Below are 19,489 nucleotides of genomic sequence, written 5' to 3'. Positions count from 1 at the left end.
AAGTTTCATTATTTAATTTAAAAATACAGTTCAGACACCATGCTCTTTTGTCCTTGCTATCTGGGTAAGAACTTCATAATGGTGTGACTTATGTAACACAGATGCCAGCCTGCCTGCAAGGAATTAGTTTCAGAGCAATAGCTCATTCAGTGACACATCATCTGCAGGTGTGACCTGTGGCAAATATTTAGACTCTGTACCAGCCTCTCTGGCATTCAGAACTCAGTAGTCAACAAGTAATGCCTTACTAACCAAGACAAACTGGTAATCTGACTCAGATTAGTGATCATCATCCCAAACATCAGGAAAAGGTGCAAAAAACCCCCAACATTCTGCATTTAGTACATACTGAGCAGTCTGTCCCCTTTCTAACTATTTGTGTGGCTTGGGCATTTTTGGGGGGGGGGGATTGGTTGTTGTTTTTTTGGGGTGTGGGATGTGTGTACGTAGTTTGGAATTAATACCACGGATAAAATTATTTTAAATGTAAGCTGATTTTTAAATTAACCTGTGACTCAGAGCTGAGCTATTAGCTGTGCAATGGTATGTTTCTTTAGACTGCATCAAGCTAAATACTTGATTTCAACAGCCATCCTAGGGCAACAAGCCATTTCTGTATTCTTTTGCTTCCTACTGTTTCTTTATAAAATTTTATAAAGATTTTATGAAGATGCTGATTTCATTGATGGTTTCCCCCTCCATTTTTAATAACAAAGAGAGCAGAACTTTGAGATCACCATTTCTAGCCTCAGGCCTCTCATTCTTTCCTTTGGTCATTGGCTCTCAATTTCTTTTTCTTGCTCATACTGGAATGCCCCTCTAATCCTTTGCTACCCTGTTTCAGATGAAACCATTACGTTTCACCATTAGGTTTCAAAACCACTGTGTTTTGCCTGTTCACAGTCCTTTTACCCAGTTTTTGATCTATGACAGCAGTTTTTCACAGACACGATGATGTTTTTTGATTAGTGGCCCCTAGAGAATAATCTTGCCACATTGTTATAAATATTAACAAATTATATCACTTTCTCCCCTTTTCCTGTTATTTATTGATAAACTGAAATAATTTCTCATATGTTAGCAGTTCGCATTTTGTCTTCCTGGATTCTCTATTGATGAAAGAAGAACTAGCACAGAGGGAGGGACAAAGAAATTAATGGTATGAAAAGAGGAACTGGAATCACTTTTTAGTGTATTACAGAGTGGATGTCTGAATTCAGTATTTACTATGCTTTGAGCAGCAGGTTGGACAGTATGATGTCCTGAAATTTTATCCAACTCTAATAATTCTGTGATGTTTGAGAAAACCACTCTTTAGATGGGTCTCTGGATGTGAAATATTTTTATGGAAGAAAGCTATTCAAGCATCAGTTTGAATTTTTTAAAAGAGAGTTGGCCCAAGAACTCCAGAAGACCCTGAGAAAGGGAACATGGCCATTAGCTTCTGTGCCTATTTTAGAAAGAAGTCAAGACTAGGCATGCAGATGTGGGGCGGAGGTCCAGGAATAATTCATCCGTTTGGTCAGCATCAGTGCAGCTAAGGGTGGTTGCAATTTCCTCTGGGAGATCCCAGTCCCATACCTCAGCTTGCCTGAGAGGTTCTGCTAGAGTGAGATGTATTTATTTTCTCAGCTCATACAGACCTAAAATAAAAATCTTGCTAAAAGCTTTGCTCAGTGTAACTGCTTGCAGCAGTTACTATTAGACATTTTAATAGAACATTTAGTATTAAACATTAAAGTAGGTGGGAGTTTGATACCTGCATTAGAATTGATTTCATATTAGGAAGAGATTATTGATATGCTGTGCACAGCTGTCTGCAAAACTGACACCTGTGCAAGCAGCAATTTCTTGCCCTGGTGATATTTTTCATGTGCAGCAATCATTCCTGCTCAAGGTGTGTATCATAGCATGAAGTGGTGTCTCCATAGCAGTAAATGACACTTGACGAATAATGGGAATATAGATTCTGGTATATGTTCATTTTTTTTGTCTCATTGTTTATGTGTTTTTCTAAGTTAGAAAATGTGAAAGCGCTAATAGACAGATTCCAGCAACTATCAGAATTTCACTACTTTCCTTTCCAATAAATTATTTTGTGTCATCATTTAATTTAATTATTTCAAACAAAATACTTTAGTTGTATTACTGAAATTATTTCCAGCAATAATTTTGCTCTGTGGAAGAAAATGAGCCTTTCATATTTGAAACAAATTTTCCTACAGTAAAATTAGGATCTTATCCATAGTACATATTGCGCTAAACTAGTTGCCTTGCACATTTTATGTAAGCTGCAAACATTTGTGTCAATTTATCAAAATCAAAGGTTTTAAATCCTATCAATACGTTTGCTTTTGAATTTTATCTTGGAGTCTATCATAGATTGCTTTTCATTATCAGAAATTTTTTTATAATGGAAATGTTTTCTGGCGATCTGAGAACAATATCCCCTATGTTAATCCTACTTAAAAATCTCAAGTTCTTATTTTGAATGTAAGTAGATGCGTATATTCAGTTTTACTGTTTTAACACTACTGTACTAACATCTAAATCTTAGAAACTTCTAGTCTACTTAAAGGTTCTTTACTGATAAGGAAAGTTAAGTCTTCAAAAGAAGCAATTCTTTCATTAAGTCATGACTAACTGGATGTTGTAAAAGTGAGGTAGAAATGCATTTCTGAAATAATTGACATCTAAGTTTTCAAGTTATGTTTCTTTTCTAAGAAATTTGATGGTAGGCTGACTATTCTAAGACATAGCAAATGACACCTTGGTAATTGTAAAGAACCTTATTTTTCTACTGTTGACTTTGTTACGCTAAGTAAAGACTCCAGAAAAGCCATAGTCTTTTCTAAGTGGTAGAGCCTCCCCAGTAACAAATGTAAGGCCAACAGTAGGAATTAATGAGTGGGGATGTGAGAAAAAAGAATATCTTCAAGTGAGCAGGTTTAGGTAATTGCTGTATTTAATTTACTATAATTGTATTTTTAGTGTATTAATTCAGATGAACTCTTGAAAATCAGAACAAGTTGTCTTTTCCCTAATCCTTGCCTTCTGCAAGCATGATCTAGAGCAAATGCCAGTGCTATCAGTCCCCTTGTATTCAGTGTATTTTGTTCCTTCTGGTAAAACAAGTTAGGGCCTGTCCAGAACATGAAATCTGATTTTGTTTAAGAAAATTTAATACATGGATATTAAAAGCACTCAAGAACAATTTTGCACTTCTTCAAAGGCTATTAAAGAGAGTCTTCTTGCAGAGATAAAGAGTAGGCAGCATGAAATGCAGCAGAATTATGCAGTAGACTGATGCCTTTCTCAAACTGCTATTAAAATTACTATCCACACAGTATGTAGAAGCCAAATCATTTAAGCAGCCAAATCAGCTCCCACTCACTTCATTCTTGACTGCTCAGCTCAATGTGTAGGATCACCGTGCAGAGGGGGTTTGCGCATCTCCTCCTCACAAGCAGATGTAGAGACTGGGAAGCTCCTTCTCTTGTCTGAATTCCTCCTTAGAAGCATCAGCACCCTTTCAGTGAAGGCATTTTGAGATTGGACACTGTAAATGTATAACTTATCCCTTTGGAAATTGCCAAGTTTGGATTTATAAAAAGAACCGCTGCCATCTGCAAACATTTTGAGCAAGTTTGCCAAGTTATTAATCTTTATGGTTTCAAGTTCAAAGCAAGCAAAATGCAGTTTGAAACAGCAAATCCTACCTGATCCACAGACTGGCCCATGACAGTGGCCAGTCACAACATGAAAAAGACGCATTTCATGGAATGAAATAGTCATTTGAGACCAGAATGTGTGAGCCCAGGCCATATGGGCACAGTGATTGAGCTGCAGTCCCAGCACACTGTTGGGTTTTATCTCTGTGGTGTATCAACAAGGGAGAAGCTTTTGCAATTCGTGTTTTACTCTCGGGCAGTTTACAGCTCACTGTATTTTCCAGGAAAAAAATGTAGACACTTTTCTGTAGTAGTAAATTCTTTATGAAGAAACCAGTCAATCACTGCAAGAACATAGTTGTGAATCTCGTGCAATTTACAGTGTAGGTATCTCTGCATTTCTAAGATGAAAGACAGGAAGTCGAGCTGTTTGGAAACATTTATATTTAATATTTTGTTGCTGCTAAAGTAGATATATTCTGCAAGCTTCCTCTTGAAAGGCTGAGGGAATAGAACTTTTTCTGGAGATTTAATTTGATCTTCATCCCAATTCTTTTATTGTGGTGATATTAACATTTTTAAACCCTTCTGTATTTTTTATTAAAAGAAAAAAATTCCTTTTTTTTTTCTTTTAATATAAAATAAAAATCCCACTTCTCTTTCCCGGTTTTTGGCCTAACCTTGTGTATTTCATCCCAGCATGTTTTTGATATGCAGCCATCACTGGAGATCTATGAAATATTTACTGATTCCAGAACTAAGATATCTTTCCTTACAGTTTTTTGACCTTCCAACTAGTACTGCAAATATTTGGCAATGGGTATTTGCCGTTCCCTTAGGCGTTATTTTAATTTTAACTTTTGTAAAGAAGAGGAAAAAAAGCTTTAAGGCTATGAAGGGGATTTGCTCTGTGAGGCTGAAGGAGGCATTCCCATAGGAAACAGAAGTTGTTGAAGAAGTAATTGTCAAGACTTGGCTGGAGCAGAAGGGAGGAGGTTAGCAGTAAGACTTTAGTGGAAATCTGTCTTGAAAAACTTCCTCATGAATCTCCCTTCTTGCTCCTTTATCAAATACAAGGGTTTCAGATTATTTCTGCACAAGGAAAGGATGAAGGCAGCAGGGTGAGGGACCTGGCCAGTAGAAAGTGTCTCAAGCTCAGTCTGAGAGAGGATTTTGGAGAAAGAGACAAAATGAAATAGAATCTTAAGGAGAGAGCAGTGACATTTACATTACGGAGTAGAGTTGAGCCTAAGTAAACAAGTCCGTGAAACTATGAAGATAAAAGAGCATTATCCCCATCCCTACCCCAGAAAGGTAGTGGTTTTCAAATAAATTTGAAAATTTAGAATTGGAGTGCTGTTCTTGAAAGATACCAGCAAAACAAGGGTTATACCTGAAATCTGAAAGGCTGAGCTGCTTGCAGAAAGGCTACCTCCTGCATTTTAAGAGGGGTGATATTCTGAGATGATGCCCATCTCTATGTATGGGCCCCAAATTCCCAACATTTCCTTTAAAATCAGTATAAAATAAGTGGTCCTGTGGATCACTTTCCTGCACATATGTTTTCCAGAAATAAATATGATGACCACTGACATAGATGGGCTTGAAACCATAACATTTTCTAATAGTTTTAAGTTTTAATGCAAGTTTAATAAAGCCTCATAAAAGAATCATGCTCTCTTTAATCGATTGCAAATGCTTATAATTACCCTGAGGCTGTTTTCAGCTGCTTGATGACTATAATATTCTCAAGTCTGTCTCCAGACAGTCTTAAAACTGTTTATTACTCATCTGGCTCTTTGCCAGCTTCCCGTACTCATTTGCTTCACTGTGCCTCAATAAACATATAATTAATTCAGGCTTATTACTGAACTCTTTTTTTTCCATTAGTATTTTTTACGTCATTCAGTTAAGGAAAGGAGCATTAATTTTCATCTGTGTAACTTTAGTGTGTCAGGTGAGAACTTCTGTCACAACTTGCATTTGCTGATTGACTTTACCACTGCAAATTGAGTACTTCATTTGGGCGACCCTAAAATGATTCACCTTCTGAATTATTCTATAAAGTTTCTCTAGTGGAAAAGTGGGCATGCTTCTACTTTTCAGCCACAGAACACTTGGAGGAGTGTATTGCAGGAACTATAAGGGAATATGTCAGAAGATTGAGTGTTTGTCACTCCCTCATGTTGCAGGCCTTAGGGAGGGGATGAGTAAAGTGTTCAAAGGTTTTGCCTGGCACTCCCATCTTGTGTTAGCAAGCTGGAGCCAGAATAAAACTGTGGGTGTTTTCCTAATATCTGTGCAGTGGGAAAACTCTGTAAATGAGGTATTGTGGTTTTGCAGAGGTACAAGATTTCATTTGTAGATGCAGCCTGCATCTTAAATAAATCAGAACAGTGATTTAATTAAAGATTAATTGAATACCTGAAGCTTGTACTGATATCTGCCACTGTTTGCTAAGTATTTTTCAACTCTCAAGACATTGCTCTGTCTTCTCAGAAGTATTAAAATTAAGTTGGTAAGTTTATGATTTGGCAGCTAAAGAAATGAACAGCAATCAAATTACGAAACTTTTGAGAGAAGTAATTTTTGCACATTGAATTGATGAAGTTATATCACCATTGGGGAAAAAAAAAGCATGAATTTGGCACAATAGCATCGTAAATGTCAATTAATATAATAAATTGAAAAGAAAACTTGTCTCTGAGAGTTTTAACCAGTCAAGAAAAAAGAGCAAGCAGAGAGACAGGAAAGAGCTAGAAAATATTTATAGCAGTATTCCTAAATCTTAGCTTATCAGCTTCACTTTTGTAGGTTATGTTTTTCACAGCACCAGTTCACTCATAAAATATTCCTCTTTCTATACTGTAAAGTTTTAATCAACTGGCCATGTTCTTTAGGAGGAGATTGATGCAGAGTCAGAGAAGAGTTTGTCTTAAGGAAGTTTATAACACACATGCAATCATGGAATGGCTTGGGCTGGACGGGGCCTTAAGAACCATTCAGCTCCAATGCCCTGCCATGGGCAGGGACACGTCCACTAAACCAGGTTTTTCACAGCCTCATCCAACCTGACCTTGAACACCTCCAGGGATGGGACATCCACAGCTGTGGGCAACCTGTGGCCATACCTTACCATCTTCAAAATCAAGAATTTCTTCCTGATATCTAATCCAAATCATCCCTCTTTCCTTTTGAACTCATTACTCCTTCTATCATTATAGTCCCTGGGGTGGAGTAGTCCCTCTCTGGCCCCCCTGTAGCCCCCCTTCAGGTACTGGAAGGTTGTTATGAGATCTTCGCACAAGCTTCTCCTCTGCAGGTTGAACCCCAACTTTCTCAGCCTGTCAAATATTCACAAATTATTCACTGCAAGGACATTCCCTTTGTTGTTCTTTACTCCATTTCCCTGGAAGGGGATGCACAATTCCTCATGCTCATGAGGACCAACAGGGGGATAGCAGTGACTTACAGGGAGAGATGGTCAATTGTACAGACAGACTTATAAAAAAATATATATACATATATATATCTCTCATTGCTATTTAATAAAGACCTTTATCTACACAGAAATATAAAGTTCTCTCGCACAGGATTTACACGTAAATTTTTAAGTTTGGCGTGACTTGAAGGCACTAGGCAGGGAAAATTCATTTCTTTGCAAGAGGTTATTTCACTCAAAGGCAACCCATAGAAGCCTTTTGGAAATCTCTAATGCAAACTGTAGTCAAAAGGGAATTGAATGAAGAGATAGAAAGCAGATTATATAGTCAAAAGAGCATGGATAGAATGTATTGCCATGTCAGCCTTCATGAGTGATCACAGTCTGACTTCCTTTCTATTTTTTAAGAAGTTACAGTAACAGCAGATACTCTGAAGGATTAGTTCTAGCTTCATTCTTATTTATCTTTTTAATTCTTTGCTTTTTTCCTCTTTCTTTCCAGTCAAAAAAAAAAAGGAAAAAAGAAAGTCAAAGGAAGCATCTTGTGTCAACCCTCAGTAAGGTTCAAAACTGAAGTCATGCAGGATTTGAAAACTGCAAATGTTCATATCTTTCCCCCAACACAGACTCAGCTGCTCAAGACTATCTGTATTGGTTTTGCTTATTTAAAGGATAATTTCTAATAAGTCATAATGTGACACCAAAGTGGTTCATGAAAATTACATTTGAACCAACCTTTAAAATAGGGATTACATAGACATTTCATTTAGTGCTAAAATTGTTCATATCAAACAACAGAAATTGGAATTACCTTTTTGTATTTCAATTTGAAATGGAAATATCTTCAAAAAAAGAAAAGAGTATACAATAGTATTTTTTTTTCATTTTTCTCAATTCAGTGATACTAAAAAGTTTGAGACAAATTGTTGTCTTCTTTTTTATCTGTAATATTACAGAAAATTGCAAATAAGGGGGGAAAAGACCCCAGTCATTTGTGCGATTTACAAATGTTTACAAATGTTCAGTTTCTCCCAAGATATATGTCCACTTCTTAAGTTGCAGAAATTCTGATAATATAAATGAGATTTTATATATAATTAAGCATTTGGGCTTGAATTTACTTATTGTGAGTTTGAGCTACATTCACTGAAGTTAGATCATCCAGCTTAAATTGCTCAGGTAACTGGTCCTTCTTAGTTCCAAAATGGTAGTATGAAAGAGCTGGGATGATTTTTTTTTAAATTAATTTTAATTTGGAGGTACAACAAATTACATATAAGGTGATTAATGAGAAGGAATCCTACTGCTGTGAAAGTAAAATGAAGGACTGTTACTCAATCAATCCTGCTAAATTGTTGTTTTCCTCTGTCTGGATCTTAACCATATTAATAGAGATCAACATGTGCGGAGGAATGCAAACACTTTGCACAAGTCTTTACACTCTGATGAGCAGGGGCATCATCAGAGTCCGGCTGAAGTTGCACACCCTCCTATTGTACAGGGCATTACCACAGTTAATAGTTGCTGTCATGTTAGCCAGTGTTGTGGAAGAAGGAATCACTGTGGTAGATTGTAAAGCTGTTCTTGATAAGAATTTGAACAGCGTTATTTGTTATACAATGGCTTTTCTCATCATCTGTACAAATAAAGTGGTCTTTTGTGCAGATCAGCCAGTGAATATTTATGGCAGGCACATTCACCTTTACCACCACAGCTGAATCAGTTGGTATTTATCAGCCAGATACTCTGAGGAGAATGTTCTCACATCTGAAATGCCATCAGAGGGAGGATGAGCTAATGACTGTAAGCCAGGCTTGAGATAACAGAAGTGCACAGTGAGGGCTTTGTGATTTAGGTGGAACACAATGATACAGGTGGATGGATTAATTTATTACCATTAGTGAATAATGCTATCTTTCTCATCTGCTGATAAGTGTGAACTGAAAAAAAATGTATGAACTTTACATCTACTTGTAGATGTTTCTTTTTAATAAGGATGTAAGAGGTCCTTAGCTTATGAGTTATTTAATATTTGCCGTTCATTTTATTCAAGTTGTAAAATCTTCACTGCATATGCATCCTGGTATTCCTGTATGAGATGCCTGAAAACCAGCATATTTTGTTCTAGGATGCCCTGATCATTAGGCTTTCTCCAAAATGGATTAGGGGACTTGCTCCCTCTGTATAAAAGAGAGATGGCAAAGGAAAGTTTTTGGGGGGCAGAGAGAACAAAAAGGTGAGATGAGATCTGCTCCCGTGATTAAACAAAACCTTGTGAAAGAATCATAGAATGTTCTGAGTTAGAAGGGACCCACAGGCTCATTAAAGTCCCACTCCTGGTCCTGAACAGCCCCACAAGTCACACCATGTGCCTTAGCTTTTCCACTAAATGCTTCTTATGTTTATGTTGGGTCTGAGTGCTCCTTCCAGGCTGCTCATTTAAGGAGATTTAGACCCATAGTCTATGAAGAGCACTTTTCCTGAGCATGCTCTATATTTAAGATACATGTTTCTTGTGCTTTCTCCAGTGTCATAAAGGTTGTTCAGTGAGAAGAAAGTGTGTGAGTTCATGCTTCATTTCCTAAATTCTTTCTTAGGCCAGAATACATGGTAGCTGACACAATAATGACAGGTTTGGTGAAGCTGTCACCTGAATTCAGGTCTCAGCTGGAGCAGTGTTATGCTGAGTACCTGCAATTGTATATATTAGCCAGGTCTGTGGAGCTTCAGAGGCTCTAGGCCTTGAGCTGTCCTCTGCAGGAGGCTCTGCATGTGCACCTCAGCTGTGATTGCAGCCAGGCTGGTGTGCCCGGTGCCAGACCAGCTGTGCACCACCAGTGCAGGCCAGGAGACCTCACTGTAGATCTCTGCCTTGTGACATGGTTATGTATGCCCAGGAAGGACATTTCCATCAGAGACCTTGTAAATTTTGCTTGCTTTGTTTATTAGCATTTCCAGGCCAACTTCACAGCCCCTTAAATTGAGAACGGTTTTGGTTATAAGGAATAAGGTTTGGGAATGCTTCTTTTAAATTACCAGCCTGGTTTAACCCTCTAGGTGATGCTGACTACAGAGGGGTACTCTGTTCTTGTGCAAACATGTGTAGACTGGAAGTGATGGATGTTCAGTAAAAAACAGGAAATAATAGTGGCATTGAGCTGGGAGAGGAGGTAGCAACTTTGGCTTTAGCATTGATCTGTCTCTACGTGCTAGCTTTGGCTTTGATCACCAAGGAGGATAATTAATACTGGTGATAATGGGAAAACTCTTCTGGATTTCTGGCAATGACTGTGACTCATCTGATTTAAATAGAAAGTAGAAATGTGACTTCTGGCTGGGCAACAGGTTGGTTGGCTAGCAAATTCAGGGCAAGAAACACCTGTGTTCCAGACATGAACAGTCTTGTGTCTCCTCAGTGAAGCCATCTGTGCCACAGGTTGCTTGCCAGATTTTTCTGCAGAAGGAGTTGATCTATTAGAAAGATGATTCCACAGTTCGGTGTGGATATGTGCCACTTGCAGACAATCCACGCAGGAAAGATAATGCTGCCCATTCAGTGCCAGCATCTGTTCTTTGGCACACGCTTTGAATATGATCACTGCTAGTGACTCACTGCTGAAATATTGGAAGTACCATCATGATTTAAATAGCATTTAAATTGCAGGGTGTTTTTATGTGCTTTCTGCTGTTTCACAGCAGCAGGTGAGCACCACCAATACCTCCATTCTGCTAAGGGTAAGCTGAGGTATAACCAGAGTCTGTACTTATTTCCTGCCCATGTCTCTGTGTTGTACCAATGCCAAAGACAGAAGTAATAAAGAAGAAGTAGGAATCCTGGTTTGGTACATTTTCCATTAGAATGTTGGTGTTTTCCTAATAGCATATCACACAGATGCAATACAGTTGGCACAGTCGCCTAATAAATGTAGAGAATTGTGGTGTTGTGAGGTCCCCAGGATGAGGTGAGAGATGAGAATTTGACTCCATGTTCTCAGAAGGCTGATTTATTATTCTATTCTATTCTAGGAATTATATACTAAAACTATACTAAAGAAAGAGAGAGGAAACATCAGAAGGCTAAACAAGAATGATAATGAAAGCTCGTGTCTAACTCCTCAGAGTCCAACACAGCTGATGGTGATTGGTCATTAATTAAAAACAATTCACATGGAACCAATCTAAGATGCACCTGTTGGTAAACGATCTCCAGACCACATTCTCAAGCAATCAGATAATTATTGTTTTCATTATTTTCTGAGGTCTCTCAGCTTCCCAGGAGAAAATCCTGGGCAAAGAGGATTTTTCAGAAAATATCATGGTGACAGAGAACAATACTGGATCTCTTTTGTCCCATCACTTAGTGAAGAATCAATATAATTGTTTTGTTGTTTATATGCAGATCTTCATGGCAAAAAAACCCATTTGATCCTATAACCTGACTTCTGGGTCAACATAGAATATGCAGAATATCAGTCAATAATTACAGTGTGTTTTTAAACTGAGATCAAATGAAATTATGTTATTGCTTTAAAAAAGGACAAATGGAACTTTGCTTGGAGGTTCCTGCTCACCTCTTCTGGTGTCAGAAATTATATAGATTTATGGGACAGATTTTAAGTCTTTGTAAAGGCATTCATAGCCCAAGTAAATTTTCTTCCTGGTATTTTGACAACATATTTAGATCCCATCTACATGTGCTCCTTGTGATTTTGACTCATACTGACTTGTGATTTTGACTTCAACTGGTCAGTTTTACCCATTATATGATTTAGTTAGTCCGGATCCTGAGTAATCCTCAGAGTGTGTGAGCCTCAGGAACTTTAGAATGACGGGGTTAAAGTAAAAAGAATTTATTTTATCATTTGCATAAAACTAGACATATTTGTAGCACTTCAAATAATCTTGTTGGTATTTAAAGTGCCAAAAATTTCTAACATCTCTGATTAGATTGAATCTAATTTTCCTGATTTAGATATTAAATAGAAGCTGTAATTAGTATCTGATTCTCTTATGGAACTTTATTTTTAGGGCATGCATGTATTTTATTCACAGTTAAACTATCCTACAAGTATTTAGTAATACTGATATTTTGGCAATGTCTAGAGAGTGAAGTTTTGGTGATGAATGTCTAACATAATAGCCTAAATGCCTAAAATACCATTTCTTTCCAGTTCATGGTATTTTGGAGCTCTGGACAGAAGACCCTACTTTGTGACTGTGATGGACTTCCAGGACTAACCCAGTTGAATTATTCCTGTGTACTGTTTGATTATAAGCTGTTGCATGGCTATTTCTTCATCATTTGGAGCATCTCAGTAAACTGGTGCTGGAGGAGCACAGCACCATATTCTGTAGTATTCTCTAGTTAGTTGATCTCTGCTGGTAATGCAGGCAGGGCATTTTTTCTCCTGTGCAGACTGAACTTTGTTTTCCTAATACTGCTGTTTGTGGCACCCTGCAAGAACAGGGAGCAGGGGAAGTCAGTAGGTCAGGACAAAAGTCTGAGTAGCCAAGCTCTTGTGAAAGTCTAATTGAAGGCTTTCTCAACTATAAGATGTCTCATGCAGGCACATAAGAAGCCTGTAGCTTCAGGTCTGACCATTCCCCTGGAAAATGGGTGATTGAGACAAGGAAATTCTGAGGAATTCCCTCAGAGGCTGGATCTAGGACTATGCATCTAAGGGAGACCAGACTGAGTATTGTAATGTGAGAAATATTTTCTGGTGGATTTTAACCACAAATGCCCTCCCAAACCTGAGGAACCTTTATTTTCTTGAAGAAATGTTTCTTCAGAAATGTCTGTTTATGTGGCATTGCTGATTTCCTTTCTTTTTTCTCTTTTCCCTTTCCCATAGTGTGTGTTTCAGCTAGTGTGTGTTGTGTTGACTGCAGGGTTGCTTCTTTCTCCCCTGAGAGCAGTTGAGTGTGGGGGGGGCTTGCATGCCAGTAGGGCAGGAAGGATGTCCTGCTGAGTGTCCTCTGGGACACCAGGTCAGAGTGACTGCTGGAGGGAAGGGTCACCTTAGGCAACTGCTGGCTTAGCTCCTGAAAACAGCCTGAGAATCTGCAGTGGTGACTAGGGGTCAGATAGTGAGGACTCAGTGAGGCTGGAGGGATTTTCCTGAGGTTCAGGAGGCCCTGATCTGACTTGTTGAAGTCATTGAATGATTTTAATTTTTAAGCATAAAATTTGGAGTTTTAGTTAAAGCCATCCAAAAGAGCAAAAGGAAAGAAAAAGTCAAGCATGCTTCCGGAACAGTGCTGGAAAAATCCCTTCCAGAGGCTTAGGCCAGCTAGAGGCAGCATAACAATGTGACGAGTACCCAGACATTTCAGTTTGGTAGACTATAAATATATTACAAGCCAGGTAGTAAACTCAGTCAATGTTTTGTTGATCGAGTCTTCCTTTCTAAGTCATTCTTAAAGAATGGTTTACCCAGAGTGAGCCAGAAAGCTCTACAGGAGCAGTTTGCTGGGGAAAATTTACTAAACTCAGCCAGTGATATCAGAGGAGAGCAGGCAGTATCATTGCAACAACTGTACATCTGGTTTTTGTTTTGTTTTTGAAGAAAATAAATAGTTGTGAGGTTTAGAACAACATTAAGACCTTTTTGAATGAACTACCCAAGCTTTACTTAGATACATCAAGCTACATAGCATGGATAACATAGTTTTGAGTTTCACAAAAGAAAACAATCTCCTTCCTGCCTTTCTTATCGTCAGTTCTCCTCCAACAACCCTTGCCTGAAGGAAGAATCGTGTGTGATTGTCACCATGGTCTCATTGCCCTATATGGATTTTAGTGTGAAAATACTTTAAGAAAGATTAGGACCAAGTGTGATGGTTGAATGGCCAAGTTAGGAAAATTTCCAAAAGTGTTTGTGGATTTGTTTTCTAAGGGCTGTTGGGGACAGTAGCTGTTGTGTTGCCATTCTTTCTCCTGTCTTAGTACTTTAAGAACTGCAATGAACATAGCTCAGGAAGAGGTTTAATGAATACCAAGGGAGGACCTCTAGGGATCTACCTGACATAAAGTTTCTGTGAGATAAATGGAACAGTTACTTGTGTCTTTTTTTCCACTTACCAATTAACATCTTGTTTGCCTTCTGCTTTTTCTAGATATCCGTGGAATACAGGAATTCTTAGACAAAGTATCTCAACAGGGAATGGATGTAGCATTACAGAAAGTAGAAAACAACATCAATAAAATGATCACGGGGCTCTTTGCCTCTATGAGAATAGAAGAACTGAACCGCTACCGGGATACCCTGAGACGGGCCATTCTCATCATGAACCCTTCTACAGCCAAATCATTCCTGACAGAGGTATGTCTTTTAATGACAGGTTGTCTTCTTGTTTTACTGACCAAGACCACAGCGGCCTAGGAAAAAATTTAGTTTATTTGACTTCATAATGGTAATAAAAATAAACCCAGATAAGCCCCCCCAAGTAAAAGTTTAAACAGTCTTTATTAAAAGATCAGCGTGCAAGGGTGTTTATTCATGTTCCTAAATGTGCATGTACATTTAAAGAGAGAACAAATAAAACCTCATCCCACAGGAGCAAAAGCATTCAGAAAAATATACAGAAGAATTACCCCTCAGGCTTCTGTTTGAAGCTCAAAGGTACTGTATTGCCATTGTGACCCTCTGAAATATTGTGACTACTGAAATATTTATAACTGAAACTTTTATTATTTGCAGAAATAATATGTATTTGTGGATAAAATGTTTTTATCTAATTGAAATTCTATTCTTTTACATAAAGTGATGTTGATAATGTTCTCTTTTGTGCCACTGAATAGTAGTGAGAAGTAGTAGAATATATGGAAAATTTAATTTGCATGAAGAATTTGAGATGATAGTCTAAAGTCATGGTTTCAAGTAATATGTATGAGATTTTCAAAAGATTCTTAGGGATTTAGAGACAGAAGAGCTGCACGTTGCATTTGGCTATAAGTTGTACAATCTTTTTTAATGAGTGGAATGGTTCTTTTTACATGGCACTGTGCTGTGTTTCAAATGTGGTTTTGCATGCGTATATATTTGTCATCATCAACCAGAGCTTAAAAATCTGTTTTGTTCCGTAGAAAAACACTTTCTCTCTTCAATAATTTCGCTTTGGATCTGTTTTTAACTTGCATTACTTTTCCTCTGTACTTTGCTATTGCCTTGGTCTTGAGAAATTCAAGCTTAAAACCTACTTCTGCATAAAAAGTACTGCCTATCCAGTCTCAAGTGAATGCCTTTTAGGAACATTAGCTAGAAGTTGGCTTTCTTGGTTTCTTTTTCAAAATTTTGTTTGCCCTTGGTTTGTTTTGGCTGGGTGTTTCACTGTCCTCATTACACACTTGAAGCTTGCTAATTCTGAGTAATGAGGGGCTGCTGTTTTATCTAAATGTGTGTAGTTCTTCATAAGGTTTAAACAATTTGTGGGCATATTTAGATTGTTCTGCAGTGTTTTCATCACCCATGTCACAAGTGTTTTATTTTTTGGTAAGAGGCATTATGAGATATTTCACATTGCAACTTGAAAGAAGAATGGTTGGGTGCTTGAATGACTATAACACAGCAAAAAAAACTCCTGCATTGTTCTTACAGAGAAACACTCTTTTAACAAAAAGATACGTTTTATCTCTTTTTTCTCCATAGTTGGGCATAGCAACAAAGTCATTGTCATCTTTTGAGGGTGTTGCCAAGAAAGTAAACAATTTACTTTAGAGTTCTTACTTTGGCACTGGCCGCTTAAGACTCCAAAAATCAAAAGACCAGTAAAAAAACAACTAAACCAAATCCTTAATCCCCCCCCCTCCAAAACAATTCCTACATTAAACACAAAAAAATCCTAAAAAACAAGATACTCATAATGTTTCTCCTTTTCTGGAGTCTGTATGTCTACCAAGGAAGATCATTATCTTCTTCTGCAACTGTGGTTCAAAGACTCTCACATCAGCTTCATATTGCAGGTTTTTTCCAGGATAGCAGCATTTATTTGGAGTATATGTGACCTGTAAATTTTCAGCAGGAGCCTCTTAATAAGAAGAGTTACTCAAATAGAAATGTGATTATTGCCATAGCTTATTTATGTTAGTGATGGGAAATGAACTAAACAAGTGACCTCCAAGATAGTCTTTGCCCAAGAAGTTTGCAGGGCAAATGGATATTAAAAACTGTTTCCAATGGATATTAAAAACTGTTATTTTGAGTCAAACCAGCAGCTGTACTATAGGGGCAAAGAAATTATAAAGTTCTATGGACTGCCAGTGGGCAAAGATATTCCTAAACAATTTAATGATCATGCTGATTCCAAAACCTGTGCCTTGTGCATGATCAGTTTAGCTGGGAAATTCAGCATAGCATGGTGGATTTAGCATGTAAACCTTATGATTATAATAAGAAAAAACTGCATATGCAGAAAAGCCCTTGGGCTTTTTCTGCCCAGTAGAAGCTTTAGGCTGCCTCGCTGGATTCAGCTGTCTGCTTCTCTCCCCAGACCTCACATAATCTTTGCTGCTTGGTCCCTTCTTAGATGACTGCTCTGGCTGAACCCTGTCATTGTTTAGCTGAGAAGAAGAGGGTTCATTCACCCTGCAACAGCTGTAGTAAGCGTGGTCTTGATTACTATGCAAGTAACAACTATAGCAGAGTAAATAGTCAGACACTGGCCTGTGTAAATAAGCAGTCTGTAAACTGGAGTTTGCTTGTGTAGAATTTATCTTTGTTCAGACTCTTTGAAATTCTGTATTAAAAATCTTTTTCTTCTTTCTTTTTTTTTTTTTTAAACGCAGTATTGCTTTTTATGTGAGGTGCTTCTTTCTCTCTGCCTCTTGTATTTCTAGAGCTTGCAGAGAAGAGATCTGTACTTAAACTCTTAATAAAATGGAAATTAAGAAGTAAATAGGCTTCTCTGGCTGTGGAAATAAAAGTCTACCTTCTCTTTAAACACTATGTATTAATTTGCCCCCCATATAGCATGGAAAGGCCGGAAGCTCTGGGAGCAAGTATTTCTCCTTTCTGGCTAAAGGATTAATGTGAAGTGAGAGGGAGGGGCCAGTCAGACTCCCAGATATCCTTTTTTATCCTTTGATCTGGAGCTGGAGGAGCAGAGGGGAAAAAATTCTTCTGGAAGAGTGAAATTCACTGGGGCTAAGGAGTGCAGAGGTATGGAGCTAGCAGAGACTGGCACCTCTCCACAGATGAGTTTGTGGCAACATCTGGGAAAATGCTTTGTCAAGAATATACGTGTGGTTTTGTTTTTTTTTTTGTTTGGTTTGGTTTGTTTTTTGGTTTTTTTTTGGTGCAATTCTTCTCTACTTGCAAATAGCTGCCCAGGTTCCACGAGTGAAGAAAAATTTTCCCACTGAAACTTTTGTGATTGCTAAATATCCTACTATCTTTGAAAAAATTTGCTATGCTATCTGATAGCACTGGTGATGGATGCGAACTGTGTGTCAGTTTTTTACTTTATGTTTTAGGGTGGGGATTTTTTTTTTTTTTTGCTCATTTTCTTCTGATTTGGGATGAATATGATGGATAGGAAAAGCCATATATGGGAAAAATAAGATGTCCTTAAATTAGATATCTTTGCCAGCTTGGCATGGCAACAAAAATCAAGGGGTTCAAAAGCCAAGTGGGAGGAGTCTGGGTAGAAGCAGGATCAGGCCAAGAAAGTCAGGAGGCGACAGAGGTTCTGGGGATAACAAAGCAAGTTTGAGAAGCAAGACCTTGGGAAGCAATACTTTAGGACACAAGCCAGATGTCCTCCACTGAGCCAAAATGCTGTCAGTACATCTCTGCTTTCAGGTTTTTTTCTGTTTAGCTAAGGAGGCTACCTTATCACTTGAGTGCAGAAATGTGAATGTGTTCTTCTGTGTTGTGACTTCAGGAGGTAATAACAGGACTACAAAGAAGGAACAATGCTGCTAATTCGTTCATTTATTTATAGAGAAAAACTTCACACATTGAAAATCCAGTAAGCCATGTGTGAAAGAGCCCTAGCATCAGCCAGAGATTTTGATGGAGTTTTGACAGGCAAGTTCTGGAAGGTCTTGCTGTAGGTGCTGAAGGAACTGCTGCCTCCAGCCTCCCCTCAGAGGAGGGGTTACCAGGCCAGAAAGCTCAGCTCATGTGATTGTGTATCTTTCTGCCCCTTGCAAGGTCCCTTCTCGTGCTTCTGTTGCAGGGGTTAGTGGCCTCTTGCAAAGAGAAGTGAGAACATTTTTTGGCTGTGCAAGCAAGATCGAGCAGTTTATCTAGCAAAATTTTCAGAGCATTGGCAATGTGTATAAGCCAACAAAGCTCTTTGAGGCTTGACAACCTCAAGCCATCAATGCAGTGAGCATTGACACTTCCCAGGTTGGAGAGTACCACTCTTCAACTCACTCTGCACTGCATGGTTTGCATAAATGAAAATATTTGCTATTTCTTATTGCAAAAGTTCCACTCTGCAGCACGCTTGAAGTCACTGACCCCCATCGTATCCAGACTTCAAGCATGCTGGAGATATTAGAACTGTTTACTGTTAAACATTTATTAAAAGTTAAACTCATCTGCATGACAGAACTGGGTTATAATTATTGAAAAGTTGTATTCAACAAAAATAGTTGCTGCCAAATCTTTGAGTTGTAGCAAATAAGTCCTGTATGCTGGCCTGTGTGTATGTATTATGTTTATTGCACTAACTTCTATAGGTACTGTTTTATTTGTTTGTATTTATTCTCAAAGAAAATTAAAATCATGTAGCTTTCGGCATTAGTATAATCTACTACTCATTATTTTGAAAATAAATTTCCTTTTTTCTATCCCAGGCTAATGTGGGACAGTATTAAAATAAGATTACCTTGGATGAAAAGAAGCTACACTGCTACTTTCATGAATAAAAGAACTCTATAAATGAAATGATAAAATATACATGGAAAATAGAATTAAGCCTATAAATTAAGTACTGAGGAGTTCTTGCTATGTTGTGGGGAAGTGGAAAAAAAAGGAAAGAGTGTTTAAGGAGCAAATGTAATTTAAGTTGCCTCATGTAATTGAACTTCCAACATGCTTTTACTCATCGTTACTGTGAATAGAATGAGAAGTAACATTTATTCTGTGGAATGAGATTATTCCTGATAGCAAAAGCCCTGATTTTTATTATATTTGATTGTTGTCTCTCTGTTGAAAATAACAGTTATTTTTAAATGTAATTACTTGAAAAAATACAGCGTTTTTTTCATGTAGTGACATAGTTGTTGTTTTACCAGATATTAGATTTGATCATGAAGCAAATTGTGAATCTTTGAGATCTAAAGACAGGGATTTGCTTTAGTGTTACATAGTGCTCTAACCAGGCTCATTTATTTAATCAACTTATTTACTGAGGATTAGGAAAA

The 19,489-nt window shown here is 37.8% G+C and overlaps 1 protein-coding gene across 1 annotated transcript in view; it reads left to right on the top strand.

Moving 5' to 3' along the window:
• GRID2 (glutamate ionotropic receptor delta type subunit 2) overlaps positions 1 to 19,489 on the top strand; it is a 669,086-nt gene that overhangs the window by 392,654 nt on the left and 256,943 nt on the right. Inside the window, exon 4 of the mRNA XM_030948215.1 lies at positions 14,233 to 14,438. Coding sequence (XP_030804075.1) covers positions 14,233 to 14,438 — 206 coding nt within the window. The remainder of the gene's footprint in view (positions 1 to 14,232; positions 14,439 to 19,489) is intronic.

This window comes from Camarhynchus parvulus, chromosome 4, assembly GCF_901933205.1.
Source record: "Camarhynchus parvulus chromosome 4, STF_HiC, whole genome shotgun sequence".
Taxonomy (NCBI): Eukaryota; Metazoa; Chordata; class Aves; order Passeriformes; family Thraupidae; genus Camarhynchus; species Camarhynchus parvulus.
The sequence above is the reverse complement of the archived record's forward strand: the minus strand, read 5'-3'. Positions and strand labels throughout refer to the sequence as shown.